The sequence below is a fragment of the Dromiciops gliroides genome, chromosome 4 (assembly GCF_019393635.1).
Source record: "Dromiciops gliroides isolate mDroGli1 chromosome 4, mDroGli1.pri, whole genome shotgun sequence".
NCBI lineage: Eukaryota > Metazoa > Chordata > Mammalia > Microbiotheria > Microbiotheriidae > Dromiciops > Dromiciops gliroides.
The window spans coordinates 194,366,118-194,392,521 of record NC_057864.1 but is presented as its reverse complement, the minus strand read 5'-3'; the positions used below and the strand labels follow the sequence as shown (position 1 = coordinate 194,392,521).

Sequence of the window (26,404 nt, the reverse complement as noted above, 5' to 3'; positions counted from 1 at the left end):
ACTGCTTTCTCAGATGGGTTATCATTTCCAAATAACCATTCAAAACCAAATAGTTCTTTCCTCATTCACACATGAATATGACTACCTTTTTTCAGTTTATTTTTAATTTTTTAAACTTTTTTTTTAAAATTGAGTTTCCAATTCTCTTCCTCCCTCCAGCCCCTCCCCCACCCATCAAAAAAGGCAAGCAATATGATACAAATGAAATCATGCAAAACAAAGCATAACTCCCTTAAAGTTAGGTGTGGCCTTATTTGCATAGACTTCCTCTCCACCAAGGCAAATAGGTGGTGATGGCCAATAGCAGTACAAAGGTATCTAATCTTAGGCAGAACTAAGAAAATCCCCTAGTAGAAACTGAAGGAGGCTTAAATTACTAGAGACCACATCGATAATGGGCCTAAATGATATTTACCATAAGTATTTTCAAGGTACACTTCTTTAAGGACAGAGAGGATCATCTCCTCTTGCTGAATAACCATAAGCAACTTAGGTCCAGGAATGGGGGAGAGAGGAAGCACCTCCCAGTGAGCCACCCCTGTCTCTAGAGGCTTCACCAAAAGTACCACCAGAAGTATGAAGGCTAATCTGGGCTCACCTTACTCTGCACTGCCAATCCCCAAACGTTTATATTACAATTCTGCTTGATCACCAATTATTCTGAGCCAGTCACCTGGCAGTTTAAGTTCAATATTGGAACAAAATGACACATTCATGGGTCATTGAACAGTTCACAAGAGGAAATTTATGTAGCCATAGTAGGAGAAGAATAATCAACAAAGATGCTTTGCTTTGTCCGTTGTGATCTACTAGCCAAGCATTAGAGAGAGCTCTTGGATCTCTTTGTGGTTGCTTTTGTATTCAGGTGACCAGGAAGTGATGCCTTTGGTTCTCTGAACCAACCAAGCCTTGAAGACAATCTCAATTCCCTTTGAGGAAAAACTAGTTTAACTTGCATGGCGAAGGGATTAGGATATTGTTTCTACCACAACAGACTTCTAGACTTAGGAGATCAGATTGGTCTCAGGCCCCTTGGACTATCACTACTCAGAGTGACCACAGCCTTGAGGCTGTTTACTTAGGGGAGACTTCCACCTCCCCTCTCATGGGTTTTCCTTCTCTAAGCACCCACAGGCTTCTGGCTAACTTCTAGTCCTGGACTAGACCAAACAACTTAGTGTCGTTTCTTATTAGTATTCTTGATCATTGCTGATTCTGGTATACCCTTTAGATGCATTTGCTGGAGTATGTGTAGTAGGACATCTTAACTGGAAATGAGGATTTATCTTTAGAAGTGTTCTGTCCCAATTATCATAAGTAGATGCATTTATATGAATTGTTTAAAATTCAGTTTTCTCAATCTCTGTAGCTTGCAAAAGTCTTTCAATTCAGACTGTTATGCTACTGTATTTCTCATTACATGCCTATAATCATGCTTTCTTTTTAGCACACTACTTTTACATAATTTTTAACATTAAATTTTTCTGATTCCAATTTCATGTTTCTATTGTATTGCTAGTTCTAGTTTTCCTTTCCTCAATGTTTGTCTCTCCAATTTAACACACTCTCTATTTATTGGCCTTATTCTATTTTTCTTTTCTTTTACATTTTCTCCCCTTCCCTAACTCCTTAAATGCTTAGGTAAGAGTTATGTAAAATTTCTTCATTTTGCCAAACAATTGATTTCAGTCAAATTATTTATTCTTTCTGGCTCTGGGTGGCAATTAAAAACTTTTCCTAATAAAAACAAAACACTGATTTTCAAAAAATATTTCCTCTTTCACTAGCAATAGCTACTAGGAGGAAAGATTTTTATTTCAATTGAGTTTACCTTTTAATATATTCTATCTATTTTATTAACTGTTTCCCAATTAATGTAAAATGTTTTACATTAATTTTTTTATTTCAAGTTCCAAATTCCTTCCCTCTAACCCCTCCTCCATCCTTGAGAAAACAAGGAATTTTGTATTGATTATATGTGTGAAGTCATTTCCGTATTAGCCATGTTGTACCAGAAAAACAAAGACCCCCCCCAAAAAAAACCCAAGAAAAATAAGGAAAGTTTTAAAAGTATGCTTTAATCTGCATTCAGAGTTTTTCAGCTCTCTCTCTGAAGGTGAATAACATTTTTCATCATGGATCCTTTAGAATTATCTTGGATCACTGTCTTGATCAGAATAGCCAAGTCTTTCACAGTTGGCCATCAATACAATATTGCTGTTACTGTGTACTCTGTTCTTCTGGTTCTGTTCATTTCATTTTTTCATGAGTTCATATAAATCTTCCTAGGTTTTTTAGGATGCATCCTGATCATCAGTTTCTTATAACAGATTCAGGAAGCTTAAGCAGGAGTCTAACAATTGCCAAGTCTTTACTCAGATTTCTGAAGGTACCTTGGTTATGGGACTGAAGGGTATCACTGAGGAAAGACCTTTTACAAGTTTTACTAGAGATCAAAAGCAATAGCGTATCTGAGTCAGCACCAGAATTGTCAAAGAACTAATTCAGTAATCTGTATTTCCCCAAGTTAGTTGAGGCATTTTTATTACTTCTATACACAAGTGGAGAACTGGACCATGAACAAGCAAGGGGATCTCATATTATGTTCTTCAACCAAGTGTAGTATAGTTGGCCAATTTATAGTCTTAAAACTGGTTGAAAAGATAATAAATTGGTGATGATAGAAAGCTGGAAGATGAATGGAGATAATACAATGCTGGTAGAGGAAAGTATAAAGTTATAAGCTTGATGGGAAGTGAGATACAATAACTAAGTTGTGATTAGAAGATCCTAGGAACAAGTAATAAAAATTGAACAGGTGGTCTCCATTGTCCTAAGGAAAGATATCTTTCTTTTTCTTTGGAATACATTTCTCCATAGTTTCTTCTTGTTCTTCTTTTTTTAGAAGGGAAAATCAAGGTTTATTATTTATCCCATAGTTTCTTCATGTTAGAAATACCTAATATTTTTTGTAGTAATAGATCTCTAGAAGCACAACAAAATAATGTAGGCCTAGCTTGATTCCACACTAATTTGTACTTTCTGATCTGTGTGTGCAAATAATGTATATCTATTCCTTCCAGTATATATTTAGATATGTATATGTTGTCTTGCCCCAAAGAATATAAGCTCCTTGAGAATTAATGAAAGAGGGAACAGCTAGGTGGCGCAGTGGATAAAGTGCCAGCCCTGGACTCAGGAGGACCTTAGTTCAAATTCGGCCTCAGACACTTGACACTTACTAACTGTGTGACCCTGGGCAAGTCAATTAACCCTCGTTGCCCTGCCCAAGAGAGAGAAAGAGAGAGAGAGAGAGAGAGAGAGAGAGAGAGAGAGAGAGAGAGAGAGAGAGAAAGAATTAATGAATGAAAAAACTGTAAAAGATTTACTATGAAGAAAAAAAATTTTTTAAAGGTTTACTATGTACCAAGCACTGTGACAAATACTAGGGATAAAAATACACAAGTAAAGACAGTCGTTGCCTTCAACAATCCTATTCTAATAAGGGAAAGAACACACTTTATGAGTGTCTGTCAGGGGCAGCTAGGTGGCGCAGTGGATAGAGCACCGGCCCTGGAGTCAGGAGTACCTGAGTTCAAATCCGGCCTCAGACACTTAACACTTACTAGCTGTGTGACCCTGGACAAGTCACTTAACCCCCAATTGCCTCACTAAAAAAAAAAATAATTTAAAATAATTAAAAAAAAAAAAGAGTGTCTGTCAAGGATGTCAAGAATATTGTTCAAGGAGGGACACTTTGTTTTGGTCTGTGTTAAAGAGTGGGGCCATGGAGAGGAGGCTGACGTGCCATTTAGAAACAATGACAGAGTTTATTAGATCATAGTTCTAGAACTACAAGCAAATTGAAAAGGTAGGATGACTCAGAGCAGGGCCCTTAACAGAAATAAGAGGAGGAGATGGGTAAATTTAGGTTAAATGATAATGAGTTTTATTTTGAATAGATTGAGGTTGAAATGCCCAAGGCACATCAAGATGGAGATAAGTTTGGCAGATCTTTGAAGAATAAGACTGTTCTGGGAGAGAAATGAGGGATGGATATGTAGCTTTGGGAATCATTTGAATCAAGATCATAGTTGAATCCATGGGAGTTGATGAGATTGCCAACAGAGAAAGAAGAAAAGACCACGACAAAACTCTGTGGTATACCCAAGCTCACAGAACATTAAATGATGATCCTGAAAAGGAGATGGAGGAGGGTTGGTCCAACAGGTAGGAAGAGTGACTGGGGAGGGGGAGGGCAGCTAAGTGGCACAGTGGGTAAAGCACCAGCCTTGGATTCAGGAGTACCTGAGTTCAAATCCGGCCTCAGACACTTAACACTTACTAGCTGTGTGACCCTCGGCAAGTCACTTAACCCCCATTGGCCCACCAAAAAAAAAAAAAAAAAAAAGAGTGACTGAGCAGAGAGTATCCAGAAAGAAGGGGTGGTCAGCAATGTCAAACTAAGCAGAGAAATCAAGATGAATGAGGACTAAGTTCAAGAAGAATGAAGCAAATTGATTTAGCAATAAAAGATATCATTGGTGACCTTGGAGAAAGCCATTTTATTCAAATAGCAGGGCAGAAGCCAGATTATGAGGCACCAAGAAGTGAGTGGGAGGTGAGAAATTTAAGGCAATAAATATAGACAGCTTTTTCTAGGAGTTTGGCTATGATAGGGAGGAAATATATCTTGAGATGGCAGGTCAAGTGAAGGGTTTTTAAGGATGGGAGAAATCTTTGTATATTTAAAAATAGTAAGGAAGAAGTCAGTGGATAAAGAGAAGTTGAAAATTAGGGACAAGAGAGGATGATCAAAGAGGAAATCTGCCAGGAGACAAGAGGGGCTTAGATCAAGGGTACAAATAGAAGAGTTTTGGCAAGAGAAAAGTCATCTCTTGGTCTGAAATTGGAGCAAAAGAAGAGAGACTGGGACATGACATTTAGGTGATTGGAAGTGAGGAATTGGGAAAGAGAGGGAGGCTTTGGAGGGATGGCTTCAATTTTCTCAGTATCTTCCCTTGCCCAAAGTCACATGGCTTCTTAATAACAGGTCTGGTCCCAATTCCCCAGGCTCCTAAGCCTAGACTCTTTTTGCTTTACATCATGCAGCATTTTAGAATTTTTGTAATGTATGTTCTCAAGTCTCTGCCCACTGTGATGGAACATTTGCTAACCACAGTTATCCCAGAGTTTTTTGTTGTTTTTTTTTAAAGGGCAATAGAATGTCCCTGGTTGTTATTACTATGAGTCTTACAGCTGATTTTTCGTCTACCTCAGCAAAGTACAAATCCTTTTGATGCTTTCCCTCATATAAACTTCACCAAACCTGGAAAATTTTTCTGCCAAACATAACTGCTGACTCAGCAGCAAGAGTCTGCTAAGTTGTCAAACTGTTTCTGATGGATTGTGTTCAGAGTTTGGGTCGGTAGGCTTGTGATATGATGATATGATAAATTCAAGTGAATCTGTTGACAAAGATGTGTAGCAGTTAATAAATGCTGCTAATATAAGGGAGGCTGGGGCTCTGAACCTTCTCTCTCTACTAAGAGGCCCCTCTGATCTGGGCCAATGTATGTGGTGACAGGTTTCAGCCTTTGAGGAGCCTAAACTCTAATGTGAATGAGTTAAGTTCTTTTTTCCATATTTTACACACACACACACACACACACACACACACACACACACACACACACACACACACACCCTAGCATCCCAGAGGGGAACATTACTTAGGTTTGTGCTCATGTCTAGTTTATTCCAAAAGCAGGAAGTAGAAAGGTATGTAATGTACAATATGAATCACATTTGAGACAGGTATTTATTTTTTCCATAGAAAAGAAATGCACAAAAAGTTCTCACAAACACAAACTGACAGAAAAATTTGCTAACAAGCTAAGAGGAGGGGGAAAAAAAAACTAAACAAGCAACAGTAATACTATTCAACCAGAAGGTTGAGGCTCAATGAATATTAAAGAACAAATGAACAAAACATGAAGACATCATTAGGATCACTAAATAGGTGTTGTTACATTTCACCTTGGTTCTGCACTGTCCAAATAGTTTCCATTTCCAATTCTTCTGGCAACTCATTCCAGCTTAGGGCTCCTCTTAATCATGATCACCTTCTCCAAGCTGCATTGTATAGTTGCCTACAATAGTTATAGCCAACACTGAGGACTCAAGATCTCTTTATCTTTCAAACTTTTCACAAAGTCACCTTCAAACCTGTATAATTACATCTCAACACTGTAAAAAAAAAAATTCCACAACACTGATGTTCTTTCACCTGTGATCAGGCAAAGGAACACAAAGGAGAAGCAGCAGCAAGAGACCTGGGCTCAAGTTTACCTAGCTGAGACCTGTCACTGCCCTACAGAAGCAATTGACATGCTGGTTGACTGAAAGAGGGGCACTAAATGTCCCATAGTTTTAAGGATCCTCTAAGTCAGTGGAGCTTCCTTCTGAGACACCGATAAAGGGACTGCTTTAACCTCTTTCAAGCAGTTGAGTGCATAAATACACAGTAAAGTTGCACATGGCCAGGTGAAAGCCTCTCCTACCCAAATACCCCCAAGTGCTGAGCTAGCACACCTGTCTGGCTGTAAGTAAGCAGGACGGCTCTGTATATGCCCTGCTACAGATGCAATGTCTTCACAAGATAAAAGCAGAGGAAAACTAAAGTCACCTTTTTCTGAGAAAAGCTGTGTTCTCAATGGCTTTTGACCACTGGTCATCAACTCCTCCTCCCCTTTCCAATCTTTCAGCCTGCTTCCCCAGAGGGAGCAGAGTCAGAATGGATAGAGTCAGAGCTGTAAACAGCACGGATGGACCAATGGCTGGGAATGGATCTCAGAAATGATGTTTCCCAACTAACTAGAAAATCAGCCTAAGTAGTCTTGCAATTGCAAAACAAATACTTGGGAACTTTTTTAGTTAACATCCCCCACCCCCAACTTGGAGCTTGCTGGAGAGATGACTCAGAGTTGAATATCAAATTAATATTCTGATTGGTCCACAGAGCCCCTTTGTCAAGAATAATAGGGCTTTGCAGACTCATACATAATACACATGAAGGGCTCCCATAAAAGAATTCAGCAAATCAGATTTATAGTGCTGTGTGACAGATTCCCTCCCACAGACCCGAGAACAGACACAATCTTCTAGAAGTGACTTTTTCAAACTATCTGCAGAAAACATTACTGGATATTTCCCCATCTGCATGCCTCCGGGCCTTATTGAGTCATAAAAGTAAATGATTTTCCCGAATGCTTTGACAAACCTGATACTACCAAGTTATTTTCTAGCTGATTGATTTGCCATTATGCCTTAAAGTGTATATGAGCATAAAGGTTTACTCATGAAGAGAAAGAAAGTCACTGGCAGCCGAAGGCAGGAAGTCATAGCTAAAGGGGGGGAGAAAGCATGCAACAAGGCTTGGTTATCTGGAAAAGATAAAACAACCTAAGTCCAACCCCCTTGCCTCTTCCCTTTAGGCAAAGATGCATTTTTTTTCCCAAAGCTCATTCTAGTCAAAGGATTTTAATCTCCACTTAAAAAAGGGCATGAAAGAGCAATAAGCAATGGGAAATCCATTAGCATCTCCTGAAATGTCCTGTGAATTCTGGCACCAGGAAGACTGATGTAGTCTTCAGTCCCCAAGGCAGGGTCACATTTTGCTCACAAGGCAAATGCTTTGGAGACATTAAGCTCTGCCAGGGGCCTGGACTTTGATGGGCCAACTCACCAGGCACAATTTTAGGCTTACTACTGACTCTGGGAGAGAAGAAAAGTGATCCTTCATTAACCACCCCAATATAACTGACATAATTTTGTCCCAGAATAGTTATTTATTCTGGATGTAGAGCAGACCTAGACTTGGGCTAGCTCTCCAAACTAAAGGTGAGAGAATGGACTGAGAAAGGGCGGCAGGAGTTATGTTGGCCCGCCACACATGGGGAAGAGGTGCGTAACAGGCCAAGTTTGAGTGTTCTTCATGTAATCTTTGTGCATCCTGTATGAACTCATGCATTCCTTGTGTCTGGGAATGGAAATACTGAGGCAGAACAGTTCTCTATCACCCAGATTAGAGATGGATATCCACTTTGCTCCACGAATGAGCTAACAGATTCAAGGTGCTGACACTTCCCAGGAGTCCTTAGAGAGTGTAATCACCCTCTAGTAGGGTGACTGTAGTTCTAACAATCCTGCCTTTTGGTGAATCATTTTGGCTTTGGTAATTTGTACATTCCTATTATGAGGAACAAATGGTATTTTTTATTTTCTCTCTTGAGAAAGCTGCTCTGTTTCCGTTATTCTTCTCAAGAGAGGCAAGCCTCGGCAGCTAGGTAGCACAGTGGATAAGAGCGGCCCTGAATTTAGGAGGACCTGAGCTCAAATTTGGCCTCTGACACTTAACACTTACTAGCTGTGTGACTCTGGGCAAGTCACTTAACCCTCATTGCCTTGCCCCCCCCCCCAAAAAAAGACTGATTTGGGGGGCAGCTAGGTGGCACAATGGATAAAGCACCAGCCCTGGATTCAGGAAGACCTGAGTTTAAATCTGGCCTCAGACACTTAACACTTACTAGCTGTGTGACCCTGGGCAAGTCCCTTAACCCTCATTGCCCCACCGAAAAAAACAAAAACAAAAACAAAACAAAAAAACATAATGGGCAGATTACATTTTTTAAAAAAGAGAGGCCAGCCTCCAATTTACCAAAGCCTCGCTAAGAATTCAAAGAGACCCTCAGAGTTAAAATGTCTATGTAGGGTTCCAGAGAGAAAAGATCATGTCTTTTCACGGGAATTCCAATTGCCTAGGGCTAGGTTACTTCTACCTAGAGTACCCTGGGAATTTGGAATGTGAAAAAGTTCATGACAGGACAGTGATTAATGGGATCAGACCAAACAGACTACACCTGAAAGAGGGAGAGGAGTCCATTGCTAATGTCCTTGTTAAGTAGTGATAGTATAAATAGTAGTTGGGTTTCCTTCCCTAGAGAGAAGTCCATTGAAGGTGTTTTATGAGGTTTTAGAGCTCTTATCAGTGGATAATCAACCTTCAGGAACCTGTTTAATTATCCAGATACTTTATGGCTTCAAAAGGTCTGTGATTTCATCAATCAGTGCAGATACTTTCTCTATCACTGAAATCAGAACTTCTCAGAGTTGTTCTCATGAACTGCCTGCTACTGAAAATTCGTCACCTGTCAGCCAACCTTCTGATGACGAGCCTTTTCAAAACACAGGCCTCAAATAACATAAATCATCTGTCACCAGAACCTATACGCAATAACCCTCACATCTTGGTAGCACCTGGTTACCTCCAGGTCATGATTCATTGGAAAGAGGGAGAGGTATAAGAAAGAAAGAACAGTCCCTGCCTACAAGGAGCTTATCTTCTTAGAATACTTTAGCATTAAAAAATTACAAAGCAGCCTCCAACATACAAGATACTGTAATGTGAAATGAAAACGTAAGTGCTTAGGGAATATAGAGCAGATGAGTAATCAGAGTGGGTTGTTGTGTGTCCTTCATTCCAAAGAGGACCATAACAACACAATGATGTCATGACTTGCACTGAATTGGATTTAAGTGAGGGAGGGCTGTTAAGGTCACCAACCTCACTCTCTCCTCCAGGGTTAAGTGACTTGCTCAGGGTCACACAGCTAGTGTCTGAAGTGATATTTGAACTCAGGTCCTCTTGACTCCAGGGCCAATGCTCTATCTACTATGCTGCCTTGCTGCACAGTCAGAGTGGGTTATGTTGAATCAAGAGAGTTATTCTGGAGGAAGTAAATTCCATGGTACATCTTAAAGAAAATAATGATTATGAAGTGGTGGAGGGGAAGTCTCCTTGCCTTACATCTTTCTCTAGGCCACTTTCTCCTCCACATAGATGTTGAAGTGATTTTCCTAAAGCACAGATGTGGCCATTTTCACTCTACTACTCAGCAAACTCCAGTGATTCCCTATTACTCTCAGTATCAAATATAAACTTCTCCATTTGGCATTCACAGCTCTTCATGATTTGGCCCTTCATTACCTCTCCAGCTTTATTACACATTACTCCCTTCACATACGATACAGTAAAACCAGGCTAATCTTGATCTTACTCATACGTGGCATTCCAGCTCTATGTACATTCCTCTACTGGCTGTCCCTTGTTCTTGAAATCTACTCTGTCCCTACCTTTGTCCCTTTGAATCTCCATTTTTCTTCAAGACAAGTCAGGAGCCTTCTGTGTGAGTACTTTTCTGAAGCCCCCTCTACTGCTAGTGAATCTGCCTCCGTGTCTCCTAGAAAATTACCTTGCATCTGTAATTGGTCTTCTGACCAAGCCTGAGGTCTTTGGCATGCTTCTGGTATACAGAAGGAGACATGACTCCTAACTGGTAGAGAGAATACAATGCTGTGTAAAGGATAGAACTGGTGTCAGAGCTACTTGGGAGAGAAACATGGTTTCAGAGACTCTTGAGGGACAGAGGACTCTTTGAGGAGGACAGAGCAAGAAAGACTGAAAACTGCAGCAATGTAGGGGAAGCAGGCTCTTCACCATGTGCCTGACCTGCTTGCCTCTGTAGAGACTTCATTGAGAGAGAATTTCCTTTTGGGTAAGATTGAGGCCTTTTTTTTTTGGTGTGAGCTGAGATTTTTATCTTGATTCTAGCAGAAGAAATCATTCACTCTTGTATATTTCCTGGTATGTTCTAATCTGCATAATTCCTCTAATTTCTGATTACTGTTTTGCTTGGATGAGTGAGTTTACTATGACTTGACTATTAACGTGGTATTTTGTATAACTGGCATTTAGTGGGAAAGAGCTAAGATGGTGGGTATAAGCTGAGGACTACCATTGCCCCTAAGAGCAGCCGGGACAGTAGCTTTCCTCCTGAACCCCTAAATTATACCCATAGAACAGGGGCTCTATTTCAGAGGGTCAGAAAGGTATGATTCTAGTCACTCTTAGAGGAAAGAAGACCCAGCCTTGTGGCACTTTGGGACCTGCCTCCCCCAAGCCACCTAACAAGCTTGCCGGCAGTACAGGTATGGCTCCTGTCTCTCCTCCTCTCTTCAGAAGTGGGCTGAATTCTAGAAACATGTAGAATATCTAGAAATATGCAAATCACACATTTGCATTTATATCACCCATATGGATACTCATTCCTGGGCATACCTATCTTACATATCTATTTTGTATTTATTTTAATGTACCTATATATACAAATGTTTGTCTCCAATAGGGTCTAAGCTTCTTGAGAACAGGGACTGCCTTCACTTTTGTCTTTATATCTCCATCTCTTAGCACAGTGCCTAATAGTAGGTATGAATTGATTGATTGATTGATTGATTGATTGATTGATTGATGATGGAGAAGAGCATTCAGAATAGTGTGAATGGCATGGGAAAAAAGCAGGATGTCCATGGCACCTAACAAAAAGCTGTTCTTGGATAGGGAACATGGTCTGGGTCTCTCTCTGGGAGTCAGGCTGCTACATCTGCTCTGTAGGGTTTCCAGGGGTGACCCTGAGAGGCCGTGGTACCTCTCTGCTGCTAGCCACTCAAGTGCCCACCAGCTTCCATTATTAGGAGCTGCTCACACATTTCCTCCTACCTATTTCAATCACTAAATGTTACTGGATCTCCCCCTAGATCACTCCCTATAACCCCATGTATCCCACAGGGTTCTGTCCTAGGTTCCCTTCTCTTCACCCTCTGTGTTACTTCACTTGGTGATCTCACCAGCTCTCATGGATTTAATTGCCATCTCCATGCTGATAATCCTTAAACCTCGTATCCTGCCCCAATCTCTCTGCTGATCTCCAGTCTCACATCTCCAGCTGCCTTTCAGACATCTCAAACTGGATTCCAGTAAACACCTTAAACTTGATATATCCAAAATGAAACTCATTATCTGATCCTCACTGTCTCTTCTCCCCCCCCCCCCCCCACTGCTACCCCATATCCAATCTGTGGTCAAGACCTGACAATTTCACCTTTGCAACATCTCTCCAATATGCCCCCTGCTCTCCTCTTACACTGTCATCAATCTAGTGCAGGCCCTCATCACCTCACACCTGGACTGTTGCAATAGCCTGTTGCTGGGTCTGCTGCCTGCTTCAAGTCTCTTCCCACTCCAACCCATTCTTCATTCAGCTACTAAAGTGATTTTCTTAAAGCACAAGCCTGAACATGTCACCTTCCTACTCAGTATACTCCAGGGGCTTCCTGTTGGCTCCAGGATCAAATACAAAATGCTCTGTTTGACTTTCTTTTTTTTGCCACAGAAAATAGGTTTATTGAGAGAGGGATCCTGTCTCACAATAAAGCTGGCCTCAGGTATAGGACCCAAAGACCCTGAGTAGTGTCACTTGGCTGCTTTTATACCCTGACAGGGCTTTAAAGTATTTATACCCTACTATTTTTATTTTTTTTTCTGTTTGACTTTCAAAGCCCTTCATCACTTAACCCCCTCCTGCCTTTCCAGTCTCCTTATACCTTTGTCTCTCATGTGTACTCTTCCATCCAGTGGCACTGATCTCCTGGCTGTTCAAGAACAAGACGCTCCATCTCTCAGCTCTGGGCATTTTCTCTGGCTGTCCCCTGGGCCTTGAATGCTTTCTCTCCTCTGCTCTGACTACTGGCCTCCCTGATTTCCTTTATGTCCTAAATAAATGAAGTCTTCCCCCTCCCTTCTTAATTCTGGGGCCTTCCCTCCGTTAATTATTTCCTATTTATCCTGTACATAGCTTGCCTTGTATATTTTTGTTTACATGCTGTCTCCGTCATTTGATTTTAAGCTCCTTGAGGGCAGGGACTGTCTTTTACCTCTTCTGTTATCCTCACCACTTAGTACAGTGCCTGGCACATAGTAGGCACTTAGCAAATGTTTATTGATCGATTGGCATTTAAGATCAGTGTAACAATTCTTCATTCTATTTTCAGGCACAAAATGAGCTAATGAACTCGGGTCTGTACCTAGTCCTTCTGCTTCACCTTTATGAACAGAGATTTGCTGAACTCATGAGACTAAACTATAACCGAGCAGCAAGAGAGAGGGTAAGTAGAAAGGCCAATGATTAGCATAAGTGTCTTTATTTTTGTAATTGTTTCAGAGGTTTGTGCATCCCTTGATAAGAAATGCTGAGCTCAGCATTTCTCAGACTCAGTTGTTATAACATTACAACAACCATTGTTGTTGTTCAGTTATGTCTGACTCTGTGACCCCGTTTGGCGTTTTCTTGGCAAAGATAGTGGGGTGTTTTGCCATTTCCTTCTCCAGCTCATTTTACAGATGAGGAAACTGAGGCAAACAGGGTTAAGTGACTTGCCTAGGGTCACACAGCTAAGAAGTGTCTGAGGCCAGATTTGAACTCAGAAAGATGAGTCTTCCTGACTCTAGATCCCCTGCTCTGTGCATGATGACACCACCTAGCTGCCTTTACCAATCTACACTCCAGGTGAAAAGCTAATGGTAATCCCATAAATGTATGGCAAATGCCTAGTAACTGAATGGTCATCAGTGGCATTAATATAAATAACTCTTAAGGGCAAGCTCCCATTTAAATGCATATTCCAAGCAAAGGTCCCAAGGAAGATGCTAGGATTGGCATTTATGTTTCTATGTTATCTAAAAAAGTTTTACAAACAGAGAATTACTTGGGAAAAGGGAAAACTACTTGCCAGTGGAGATATATATAGCTTGTAGTCTAGTGGGAGACAGGAGCTCCCTCTATAATTTTTGCTTTGAGATCCATTATATCCATCTAGGTATATTTCTATGTGTGTGTATCTGTGAATACAGGACCTTGCAAACCAGATAGTCCATTTCCTTCATGTTACAGAGGAGGAAGCTGAGGACCAGAAGAGGCAAGTGACTTGCCCAAGGTCACATACCTAATTAGTGGCACATAGGTCCATTGCTTAGCAAGGTGTCTGACACACAGTAAGCACTTAATAAATGCTTGTTGATTAACTGATCGACAAGTCTTGGAGCTCTCCATTTATTGTTCTTTCCACTGTTTCATACTACCACTCTGTGGAAGGAGGCAAACCCAAGTTGAATTGCTGAGTTATTAATATAGCTGTTATTTCTCTTTAGAAAAAATATCCATTGTTGTCCAAGAAAAATGCTGTAGCTGGCATTAGGAACGGGAACGATTAATAAGTTCATTGATGAAACTAGCATCCGCCTTTGTGCTGGCAGCGCTGTTGATAACCAGGCAGCCTCAGAGGCCCTTTTCAACTCTAACATTCTATGAAACCGTCAGCTAGATCAGTATCCAAACATACATCAGAGCTACTGTTGTCCAACATTTGCCGGCAACCATGGAGGGGCACAAGGGTCTTAAGCATCATTAAAAGCTTCATAAAACATCTCCCCACTGAGGGTGCTTCACTAGGAGTGTAAAAGACTAATTGGGTTTGTCCCTAGACAAAGAAAGTACCCTTTCCTTGGAGTCATGTATAGAGTAGTGGTGTTCAAGGATCTACCCCGTTTTCAGATTTCCAGAATCCTGTTCTCCAGAGGCCTTGGGAAAGTCCACCAGCCCTAGTCTCAGGTGGTCATACATTAGACGTGTAGCATGGGGATGGGCACCCTGTGGCACTAGTTGTGAATGGCATTAGATGTGGGTCAGTGGCTCTGCCCATAGGCATCTATTAAGTCTTTACTATGTGCCAGGCACCTGGCTAAGTACAGGGGACACAAAGAAAGGGAAAAACAATGTCTTTGCCCTCAGCAAGCTCTTACATTCTGATGGAGGAGAAAACATACAAATATATGTAAGTATAAGCAAGGTATCCATGTATATAGGTAAATAAACACAGAGCAGATGGGAGTTAGTCTGAAAGGGGAAGGTTGAGGAAAGGCCTGCGACAGAAGGTAAGATTTAAGCTGAGTCCTAAAGGAGGCTGAAGAAATGAAGAGGCAGAAGTGAGGGGCTGAACATCTAGGCATGGGAAGGACAGCCAGTACAAAGGCATCAGGGCAAGAGATGGAGTTCTGGAGAAGCTAGGTGGTGCTATAGTGCACAGAGCCCCCGACCTGGAGTCAGGAAGACCTGAGTCCAGCCTTAGTCACTTACTACCCATGTGACTCTGGGCAAGTCAGTTCACCTCTCTTTACCTCAGTTTCCTCACCTTTAAGATGGGGATAGTAATAGCACCTACCTCCCAGGATTGTTGTGAGGATCAATGAGATGATAATTGTAAAGCACTAAGCGTAGTGCCTAGCCATAATAAGTGCTATGTAAATGTTAGTTATTATTATAATACTTTTTGTTGTTATTACTAAGAGACTGCAAGGAGGCTGGTGTAGCTGCATCATAGTGTACATGGAGGAAAATAAGGTATAAGAAAACTAGAAAGCTAGGAATGGCCCATCTTATGAGAACTTTAAATACTAAATAAAGGACTTTGATCCTGGAAGAGCAGTCACTGGAACTCACTGAGCTGAGGGGTGACATGCTCACTCCAAAGTTTTAGAAAAATCAGTTAGAAGACCATTGTTGTAGTCAAGGTGAGACGGTGAGGGCCTGACCTAAGGTTGTGACTCTGTGAGTGGAGAGGGCTTGTCTATGAGAATTGCATTTGTCAGTAGTGATGTACAGTGGTGATATGCACATCTTTCCTTCTCTTTTATTTTGACCCTGCTGCCTAAAGCCTACTAGTAGATAGCAACATCTCTTGTAGTCTGAGACAATATAACTGAGCTGTGGGAAACATTTTAAATTCTATCAGAACTTGGGTGATGGCTGGATTCTCCAGATTCCTCTGAAACTCTACTTATTTGAAATACTGGACTGAAAGTATTTATGAGGGGACTCTTACACCTCTCCACTGCCACACCTTTTCTCAATTTTTCTGTGCTTTTAAGATAAAGTCTTTCCCTGAGATACTTCTAGCTCCCAAGAAAGAAAGCGTGTTGAGTTTGTGTCAAAAGATCAACCCCAGAATCTTTTCCTTTCTCTGATCTATTCTTATCCCTGCTTAACCACTCCTTGATTTTCACTGGGATGATGTTTTCTAAAAGAGACAGTACAAGAAGCAGGAAACGATCTTTTCACTCCTTTTCTGCAGTCTCATTTTCATGATTCCCCATCTTTTTAAATGAATGCTTTACTGCCTGTTGAACTTCAAAGACTTCAGGTTGATGTAGGTCACAGCTGGCCCAATCATCAGAGTGCTAACAGGAGCAACATAAGCCATAGGGATTGTAAAGCAAATATGGGGAAAACATTAATTGGACAACCAAAGGAACTGAACACAAGGCCTTGAGTCACTGACTTCTGTCTCTGAGGAATCTTAAAGAAGAGAGGATTATACGGCTTCCTTACCTTCCTACTTGAAATTCATTTAGAAAGTCCCTGATCAATGACTGCAAATGACCAACCACCCCTCCATGAGACAGGCAAATGGAAACGGGAAGTCAAGTTCTTTTTTGTCAAGTTCACACTATGGTTTGAATTGATTCTCCGTGTTTCCTCCTAGAAAATACTCACAATTTGAGGGAAAGGCCAAAGAGGCATTAAAGAGAGTGAAAATCCCTTTTTATTCCAACTCATCCACCAGAAACTAAAGAAATCATTCAAGTTGACTTTTTAGCTTGTTTTTCAGTGAGGAGGCACAGTAATCAGTCAGCTTTTATTAAGTACTAACTAATCTTTATCTTTGGAGCAGCTAGTTGCTTAGTGGATAGAGTACTAGGTCTTAGAGTCGGGAAGACTCATCTACATGGGTTGAAATCTGGCCTCAGATACTTCCTAGCTGTGTGACCCTGGACAAGTCACTTGAACCTGTTTGCCTCCATTACCTCATCTTTAAAATGAGCTAGAGATGGAAATGACAAACCACTCCAGTATCTTTGCTAAGAAAACCTCAAATGGGGTCATAAAGAGTCAGACATGACTGAAAAATGACTGAACAACAACTATATTCTGGGCATTGTGCTAAAAGCTGAGGTTACAAAGAAAAAAAAAACGCAAAACCAGACCCTGACCACAGGAAGCTTACATTCATGGGGGGGGGGGGGGGGGAGATGATGTCAACACAAAGAAATATATGTGAGATACATACAAAGAAGACACAAAATAATCTCAGAGGGGAAGGCAGTGGCAGCTGAAGGGACAAAGAAAGGCTTCCCATAGGCAGGGCATGTGAGCTATATTTTAAAAGGATCCATGTTGAATGGTGTTGGTTACAAGGGACTATGTTCCAGGCATGAGGGCAACATGTGCAAAGGCATGGATGGAGAAGGGAGATGGGGTATTGTGTGTAAGAACCAACAAGAAGGCCAATTTGGCTGGATCATAGACGGTTATTATGAGTAATGTATAATAAAGCTAGAAAGGTAGACCAGGTTTTAAGGGCTTTAAATGTCCAGATGTAAGAGACTATATTTGATTTTTTAAAAAGGAGATAACAGGGAATTTATTGGACTTTATTGAACAACACAGTAACATGGGCAGGCCTGTGTGTAGGGTGGTGTTAAGGGTTAAAATTCTAGCTAGTCTGTCTAAAATATCTAATGAGTGGTCGCCAATAAATTATAAGCTTTAGCAAGAGTTAGACTTTTAAGCATTTATTAAGGAGAATAAGAATTTGGTAAAGAGAGAGAGAAAGGCCTAGATTCCTATCTATTAAAGGGAGAGCACATTTCTAGCTCCGCTCTCCGCCAGAGTCCAGAGGAAAGAGCCCGAGACCGAGCGCCAGTCTCTTCCTTCCTCCTCCCACTCGTCCGCGTCACTTCCTGATGCCTGGTCTTGCCCTCAAAGACCTTCGCTTCATGGGCAGAACTCCTCCACAGCAAGTCTCCAGCAGGTGGCGTCATTCCAATCGTTACAGTGGTTTGGAAAGAGTTGAGACTTGAGGTGGCAAGTTCAATTAGGACACTACTACAATAGTCTAGGTGAGGGGTGATGAGGGAATGAACTAGGGTTGTGGCTGTGTGAGTGGAAAGAAGTGGGTGTGTGTGAGAGGTTATAAAAGAAAAAATTACAAAATTTGGTAACTGATTGGCAACAGTAAAGAGTCAAGAATGGCACCTAGCTTATGAACCTGAAGCATGGGAAGTACGATGGTGCCCTCAACAGTAATAGGGAAAGGAGGAGCATATAACCAGGGAGCAGAGATAATAATCTGGTATAGTATAGAAGGATGGAGGATTTGGAGATTGTTAGGGATATGAGTTTGTTTAAGAGAAATAAAGCATGGGAAAAGATGGAAAGATAAAAAAATATTAGACTTCTTGAATATGGAAGTGGAATACTTATGGGTGACAGTGTGTGGCTGAGTTGGAATTGGGGGAGGACATCATGGGAGTCTGTAGGCTGAGGAACTGGGAAGTTAGTGCTCTAGAATGAGGCAGGACTTTGGATGGAGAGAAGGACTATGAGCTAGGCATAGGATTCTCTGACAAAGGAGGGGAAATATCCTGGTGAGGAGGCTTAGTAGATAATGGCTAACAGAATCTGGATTGGGTGACAGATTTGGACTGAATGAACCTCAAAGGAACAGAGGTGGCTGAGTGATGGAAGTAGAGGAAGAGTCTGGAAGTAGCAGTGGGGAGCAAGGAGTGCTCTGACAGCCCCCATAATAATCAATGAGTGTATCTGTGTGTACACATATATAGTAATAAGTAAAAGTACACTCAGTACAGTGGAAAGAAGTGTGGCCATGGAGGTGATGTCAGAGGGGGAGACAAGTCTCAGCAAGTGCTAGAAAATGAATGATGCAAGGGAGGAATTGGTACGAGGTGAGAGCAAGTCAATTAATTATGGAACAGATATTCCAGAGGGTACAAAGGAAGGGGCAGGTAGATTTGGGATATTGTGGGGTGCAAGAAGGATTGAGGTAGTTGGAATGAGGGAACAGACAGCTTAGAGGTGAAGAAATTGTTCTTTAGTGATCCTGGATTCAGTATCAGAGATTGGGAGGTTAAGAGAGTGTGAGCCATGCTAACCATTGAGGAATGAGTCCCAGCAGAGGATATATCAGTGAGGTCGGCTGTTGAAGGTGGGTAATTAAGCAGTTCAAGGTCATCCTTCAGGTTTTGATGCAGTTCTCAACTGCCCAGACTGCCATATTGTTGTGTTCTAGTAGAGGTCTTAGAAGCCTGTCTTCTGGAAACCATGAACAAGAAGTAGTGAATGGAGGGATATGGAATGAGTTTGTGGGATAGACTTGGGGAAGGGGGCATGACTGATGTACAGTTGATGAACAGATCTGAATGCTACCTAGTTGTGAAGCTGACATTATTCAGCTTCTGATGTCCTTGGCATAAACTTCTCCAAAGATCACAAGCTTTACTGACTAGTCGTAGATTTGTCTGGCCCTCTCTGGGGTTTAACCAGGTGCTTGGGCCCAGCACATAAATACTCACACAGCTGACCTGAGACAAAACAATGACAGAAGTAGAATTTGTCTTCAGCCTTTTAGGACCCACATCACCCAGGGCCTTCTTTAAACCATGGCTCAGTGCCCAGTTCTTCCAGGCTCTCGTACCCCCATGAAACTCACTTCTCCCTTGTATCTCAGTGAGTCCTTGCATGTCAGTTAATCATTTCACACCAACTAGGAGAAGAGAGCAACTTTATGTCAGGCTTGTTAAATTAATCTTTTAGAGGCAGATAGGTCCTTAAAGCAGGTCTTACAAGCGCTTATAAGGTGACCAAGAAATGCTAACGGAAGTGGAGAAAATGGTTTTTACAACAGCTACATTTCCCTAGGCTGGGACACTAGCCCCAAACTAATGAGATGAAATCAAATAGGGATAAATATAAAGTTCTGCTCTTGGGCTCAAATAATCAACCATACAAGCAAGACTTCATAGGTAGCTTAATAATAATTCATGTGGGGAGAAAAGAGTTTTAAATGACTCAATCCCTTATCTAAAAGTGGGATGCAGTTGACAAAAAATTAAATGTGATCTTAAGCTGCATTAACAGAAACATCACATACAGAATCCGGGAGGTGACTGTCCTGCTATAACCCTGTTTAGAGTTGGTTTGCACATAACATTAAAAAAAAGACATCGACAAATTATGAGGGATTTTTTAAAAAGTTGGCCAAAATCGTGAAGGGCATAAGAAGATGGGATGAAGGCACTATTAGGTATATTCAGCTTAGAGACGAAAAGATTTAGGAGGGACAGAGTGGCTGTTTTTCAATACTTAAAAGACTGTCATGTAGAAACAGGGTTAAGTTTGTCGAGTTTCAGTTCATTTGTACTAGGTCCAGTGAATAGAAGTTACAGGAAAGTATATTTGGGCTCAAGGATGAACTTTCTAACAATTTGAGCTGCCCAACAATGAAATATGCTGCCTTATAAAGCAATGGTTTTTCTGACACCAGAGGTATTCGTGTAGGGGACGGATGGCTATTTTGGGGGGATGCTTTGGATGAGACTCCTATACAGGGAGGACCAAATGATCTCTATGGTTCTTTTTAATTCTAAACCCAGGAATCCCCTGCCAAGATCCAGCAGGAAAAAGTATTCCACTGGCCTTTCTTTGGAAATTTCCTAGTGGAATTTTCATGAGAACCACCATCCTGGAAGTCTCCTTAGTTCTCCTCAGTTGGTTTGATAGCTAACCTGTGGCAATTTAGCCCCAGTTCATTCTGTAATCTCAAGAGACTAGAGGCAATTTCAGGTCATCTCACAGCCCCATTAGAGCAGAAAAATGGAGAGAGTGATTAGGCCCAGGCTTAATTTACAATTTACCAACTAATTATGCAAAGTGCTACTTACTCAGGATGAAATGCTTTTCCTTCCCTTCCTCTGATTCTAAGGCAGACTCACTTGAGGATGCAGGGGTTGTTCTTCTGGTTTGTTTTACAGTTTTTCCATTCCCCTTCTCCTTTTGAGGCAAAAGGTGTCCCAAGAATCACCTCCAAGTGGCCTCTCCAACAGGACCTCATTGTTGCCCTGGTAACAGTTGCACAAGGCTCTTTGGGGCCCCTCCTACTCTCGTTGCTTCTAGGAAGGAGTTTTACTGTCCGAGTTACAAATCTGATCTTATTGAAGGTATAGGACACCAGCCAGTGCACACAGGGAAACCAAATCCTTGCCTAGGGGCATAATGGGCTCCTGCTGAGACCGTGCTGGAAACTGTGTCCCTGATTGTAGTGTGGAAGTGTTATAAACTTAGAACAAAGACCAGCAAGCCCGGGAACCCCCACAGCCTGCCGCTTCCCGCCAGGAAGAGAATGTAATGGTTCTTTAAAACCTCAGTGCTGAGGCCCTTAGTAATTAATGCACCCTTCACTCCTGTGGCCTATTTAAGCTCTTCCAATTGTCAAAACCTGGTTCTAGGGATTGGGATAAATTTCCTTTTCACATTGCCAAATTAAAAGGGTTTGAACAGCAGATGAGCTCAGAGTTATGAGCTTGTATACCTCTGTGTGTGTGTGTGTGTGTGTGTGTGTGTGTGTGTGAGAGAGAGAGAGAGAGAGAGAGAGAGAGAGAGAGAGAGATTGAGAGAGACTTAACACTGCCTTAATATTCTCACCTTATTTTCCTTGTCCCCTTGGAAGTGACGTAAGACACATTCTTGAATTATTCGTTTGTTCCCTAGTGTTTTGGAAAAGAATTCATTTCTTCTTATCTTCTTTCTCATAGTTGTCAAGAAATTACCCACAACCCAGACCGGAAGAAAGTGAAAGTAGGTTTGGGGGTCAGCACTGCTTTGCTTATTGAATGTTTCTCTGTTTCTATGTTGGGCCTGATGCCATGGAAGGAAGTAATGAACACCACCCAGAGGCAAAAATAACCAAACAAAGCTTGGGAAATTAGATCTAAAGAAAATAATCAGGAGGGCAAGTCCAAATGCATTGAATGCAGAGCAGATAAGAGTTTTACTTGATGCTGAAAACAAGAGCCCATCAAGAGGAAGAGGCTGCTGGGGTGCAGAAGATGACTTTCTGCTAATCCCTTGACATCTTTTTTTTCCTCTTGGCCTCTGTATTCACTGTGTGCTGGGCCTTCTTGATTATTTACTGCCTGGAGAGGCCTCTAGGTTGTGGGGGTGGGTTTCAGATGCTGCAATGAAGGTTGGTTACCCATTAGTTAAGCTGCCTTCATTCTATGCTTGATGTTGTGTTGGCCCTCTCACAAGAAGAGTCCCTCTTTTTCCTTTTGTGTTGGTCAAGTCACTCTTCTGGCCTCCAGCTTTGTACCAAAATAGCTTATGCCCCCAAGAAGTGACCAGCATACTACTGGTACATCTTTCCTACAACCATTTTTTCCAGCCGGGGAAGCTGGACTTAAAGCAGAAGGAAAATATTTCAGTGAGAAATAAGGAAGAATTTCTTGACTACCAGGGAAACAAATATTAGAATAGGTTGAGGGGAGGGCCCATCTCTGTGCCCATAGATCTTCAAAGAGAAATAACCATCTTTCCCTGAAGGCAGAGGGCTGGACCCGATTTATCAGTATGTGTATCCTCTAGCTCATTCATTAGCCTGAAGAAGATGGATATGTTTGTAACAATAACTAAAGTCCCTGCTTGTGATTCAGTAACCACCGGTCCAGTTGTCAGAGAACCTAGGGCAGGATCCCTCCCTTCAAGGACATGTTTTTCTTTATCAAGAAGGACAAGGTCATATGTCCCCATCGGACTTGTCACTAGTACCCTGGGGTAAAGCCATCAAGACTGTTTCTTTGGGATATAGGTTACTTGCCCCTTTTGGAACTAATTTAAGTGTCCTTCCTCCCCTGTTTCCTAGCTAAGTTGAGCGGGGAGGAAAAGGTTAGGGAAGAAACATTCCAGTGGACAGGCCCTCCCCACACCCCCAGCATCGTTCCCCTCAGCAGAAACACAAGACTTGCTTTTCTTTGCCTCTTGGCAGAAATAAAGCAGCGCAGGGAAGTGAACACACAACATAGGTATTTCAAATACACTTCTCCACACGCAAGCACATAATTCTTAGTCATTAAAAAAACAACTCCTCTCTACACATCCATAGAGTTCCTCTGCTCACATGAGCTCCCTCACTTTTGCCAGTGGTGGCACTTTGAATTAGACTCTTTCTGGACAGACAGCTTGGTTGGGCTCTTGGACAGGAACCACTGCAAAATGAAACCAGCTTGGAGCTTGCACGCTGGTCCCCGAGGCTGTTTAGAATAATCATTTAAAGTCACTTGTGGCTCCTCTCTGCACTCAGGATGGCCCGGGCTGGATGTGCTGACTCAGACTCTGACCCTTCCCACCACAGTTCCATTCCACTCTTGGTCAAGTCTCCATGAAGCCCCCAGGAACAATCTTCTTTTTGGTCCAAGGCCAATTGGGAGAGTTCAGCTAGATAGGGCTGTAATGACCCCTAGTGTCTAATGTGGGTCATCACAGATGGTTGTACTTGGGAATCCTGGGCAGAGGATTGAATGAATACCAAACCTCTTCCTGCCCAGTCCCCCTGAACCATGGAAACCAAACACTCTTATTTCTCAGAGGCTACCGTGACGCAAGCCCTGAAAAATAGGGGGTTAGACCAAAATGCCCCAAGGACATAGGACCCGCTGGAATCAGTTTATCTGGCCCCTGAAGGTTGGAAATAGAACAATGTAAGAAGTTTGGGCTGTCCTCGGAAAAGAAATGTCCTCAGAATTTTCACCCCTGAAGATGGAAAGGAGGGGACCTAGTCCAGCTGGGTCCCCATCCATGCTCTCTGATGTTGCTTCTATTGCCTTCCTCGGAGGCTCAATCTGCTTGGGAGGAGGGGGGGTTGTGCCCCCAAGAGAACTGGGAGTCAGTTTGGTGGCACTAAACAACATAGCCAAAATGTGAAGCCTGGTTTCTTCTCTATAGATGCCATAAAACTCTGTAAACATCAGTGGGGGATAGGGGTGGGAGTCAAGGTGGGCTGGGGGTGGTGAAGGGAGATCCCAACACCCTTCCCTTCCCCTCCCCCAAGCATACCACTATCCAACACACTTCAGTTACTACTACTAAGACAATCTAAGTGGCATAAACACTGGTGAATTCACAACAGCGGATGCGTCCTGGCACTCTGGGTAGATGCAGCGCATCTCTGGCTTGTTGCCCAGAGCCAAATGATCAGGAGAGCCCGTAGCTAAACCATGTGCTTCCAGTTCTCCCCAGCTATGTGTGCCAGGAATGACTGACCTGGTTGCGAGCTCTGTGTTAAGGTCAATAGACACAGTTCAATTAACACAGTACCCCATCCATTCTAGCCCACTTCAGACAGGGATGCAAGTAAACCAGGTGGGATCCAAGGCTCCTTCGCCTCTAAGGCACTGTTGGGGTGCCTGTTAAGGTCTTCTTATTGGGTAGTGCCAATAAGACGATGCCCTTCCTCTCCTACTTATCTTAGTTGATGGTGTCAGACTGAAGAGCCCCACTTCCACCTGTGGCCAAGTGGTTTAGCTGCAAATACAGCTGTAAAATTGTTACTTGGGGGAGGGAGTAACTTGCGTGCCCAGATTTGACAACCGTCATATTGCCCCATGACTCAGCTGCTGAGCCATTCTGGCAAGGTCACTGACTGATGCCTTCCAGCTGGGTTCAAGATGATTTTCAGTGACAGCCAAGCCCTGAATGATGTGGAAAGGAAACAATTATTCTCCTGCAAATCTGCAATCCCCTCAGGTGGACCTGGAGTGGTTGAGAGCCAGGACAGGACTTCCTCAGCATGTCATAGTTGTGTTAACTAAAATGCCACAAATCCTGTAGGGCAAATGGCTCTGGGCAAATGGAATCTGGGAGCCAGAGACATTGAAACAGCTCCAGAGGACTTAGGAGCTCTTGGGTTTCCCACCTGTGTTCAACTCCCTTTCCAAGATTCCATGATGTGCTCTAAAAGCTAACCTAAAGATGACCTGTAATAGGTCAATGCCTTTCAACGGCTAGTAACGATTTCTAGCCAAGCTAGAAACCACATGAGAATGGGACTAGAAGAAGTCAAACAGAATAAAATGAACACAAAACCATCTGTCCCAGGATACTCATTCCTCTCTACATCCCGCCTTCCACTTCACCTCCCTCCACCCCATTTGTCCTTATCACCATTGCTTCTTGGTCACCACATGGTTTCCCTGGGCTGAGAAAGTCACAGGATAGAATCTGGATGTCTAAAAAGAGTCCCTTTGGCCTTTTCATTCATGAAGTCTACAAGATATAAAAACCAACCAACCAACCAAAAAAAAAAAAAAAAACTGCCTCCAAGGTCAAATGTCAAGAAATCTCCTGGTAGGTGTGACCTGGGATAAAGAACAGAGTCTCTGTAACTTCAGCACAAAGTTCTCAGGAGCAGGAGACCTGCTGTTAGGAAGGATGAGTCTTGGGTTTCCACCATCCTCAGCTGCTTTGTGGTTGCCAGGGAAGGATGGGACCCAAGGTAATGAGTCTTTATGTGGACATCCTCTTTTGTTACCTGACTGATGGCTAGGTGCCTGCCAAAAAGGAGGAGCCTAATAAATGCTCATTGACTGACTGACCATAGACCCTATAGCCTACGGGGGAGATGTGGCTAGAGCTGTCTAAGAGGATCTTCTTTGCTTTCTAGATTCGGACTCAGGAGACGGTCATGAAAACAGTGTATTCCAAACCAACGGCCGGTTCATCTAATGAGGAGGGTGGTCGTGGAGCTCCGTGGGGGTCCCCTCCACCCAGCTACCTTCTCTATGCTCCGCATGTGTGCCTTCTTTCCTCCTTTTTACTGAAACAGAAACCAATGAGTATGCAGTTCACATTTGTACTTTACACCCGTCTCTTTCTGGGGTCTGGCTTGAGTATTTTAAAAGAGCAATACCAACTGACACTGGCTTTGGAATAACATGGTACAGAGCAGCTAGTGGGGAGCCACCCACCGATTCTCTCCTCCTACCCCAAAAGCCCCTCACAACTCCCCACACACAGTGAGGACGGCCCAGACAACTTCTGGCTGCTCTGCAACGCCTTTAAGCTCAGGAGCTGCTGCCCAGGGTCACCCGCTTCCTTGCCTTAGGAGGTGGGCTCTCTTAGAGGACACTTAGCTGCCCTGGTGGGCATAGTGGGATATTGGGATCCTCTCTTGGGCACTGCCCGTCCAACAAGGAGCCTGTTCAGGTCTCCACTCCACACTGAATGGAAACCTAGCAGTGGCACAAGCGTTCAGTAAACTGAGTTTATTCACCCACTTTATTTAGTTCTTCTTTCAGTCTCCATAGACATATGCTCAGGGCCCAGGCCCCAGAGGGTGACACAAGTCACCCTCCTGCCCCCTCCTTTGCATCCCACCTCCTAAGAGACAAGCGTCTGTGAGGTCAGTGTTGTTTTTTCAGGATGGGACCTTTTCCAAGGTGGCCTGGGACAGTCTGGATCTTGGGATAACCATCACCGCTAGCAGCCACTCCCCAAATTTATTAGAGTCCCCATTAGGGTCCTGTTCTTTATCCTTATCCCTT

At 42.6% G+C, this 26,404-nt stretch overlaps 1 protein-coding gene across 1 annotated transcript in view; it reads left to right on the top strand.

Moving 5' to 3' along the window:
• Positions 1 to 25,659, top strand: part of MARCHF10 (membrane associated ring-CH-type finger 10) — a 194,675-nt gene extending 169,016 nt beyond the window's left edge. Inside the window, 3 exon segments of the mRNA XM_043964422.1 lie at positions 12,949 to 13,062; positions 21,623 to 21,665; positions 25,525 to 25,659. Coding sequence (XP_043820357.1) covers positions 12,949 to 13,062; positions 21,623 to 21,665; positions 25,525 to 25,586 — 219 coding nt within the window. The 3' untranslated portion in view covers positions 25,587 to 25,659.
• The last annotated feature ends 745 nt before the right edge of the window (positions 25,660 to 26,404 follow it).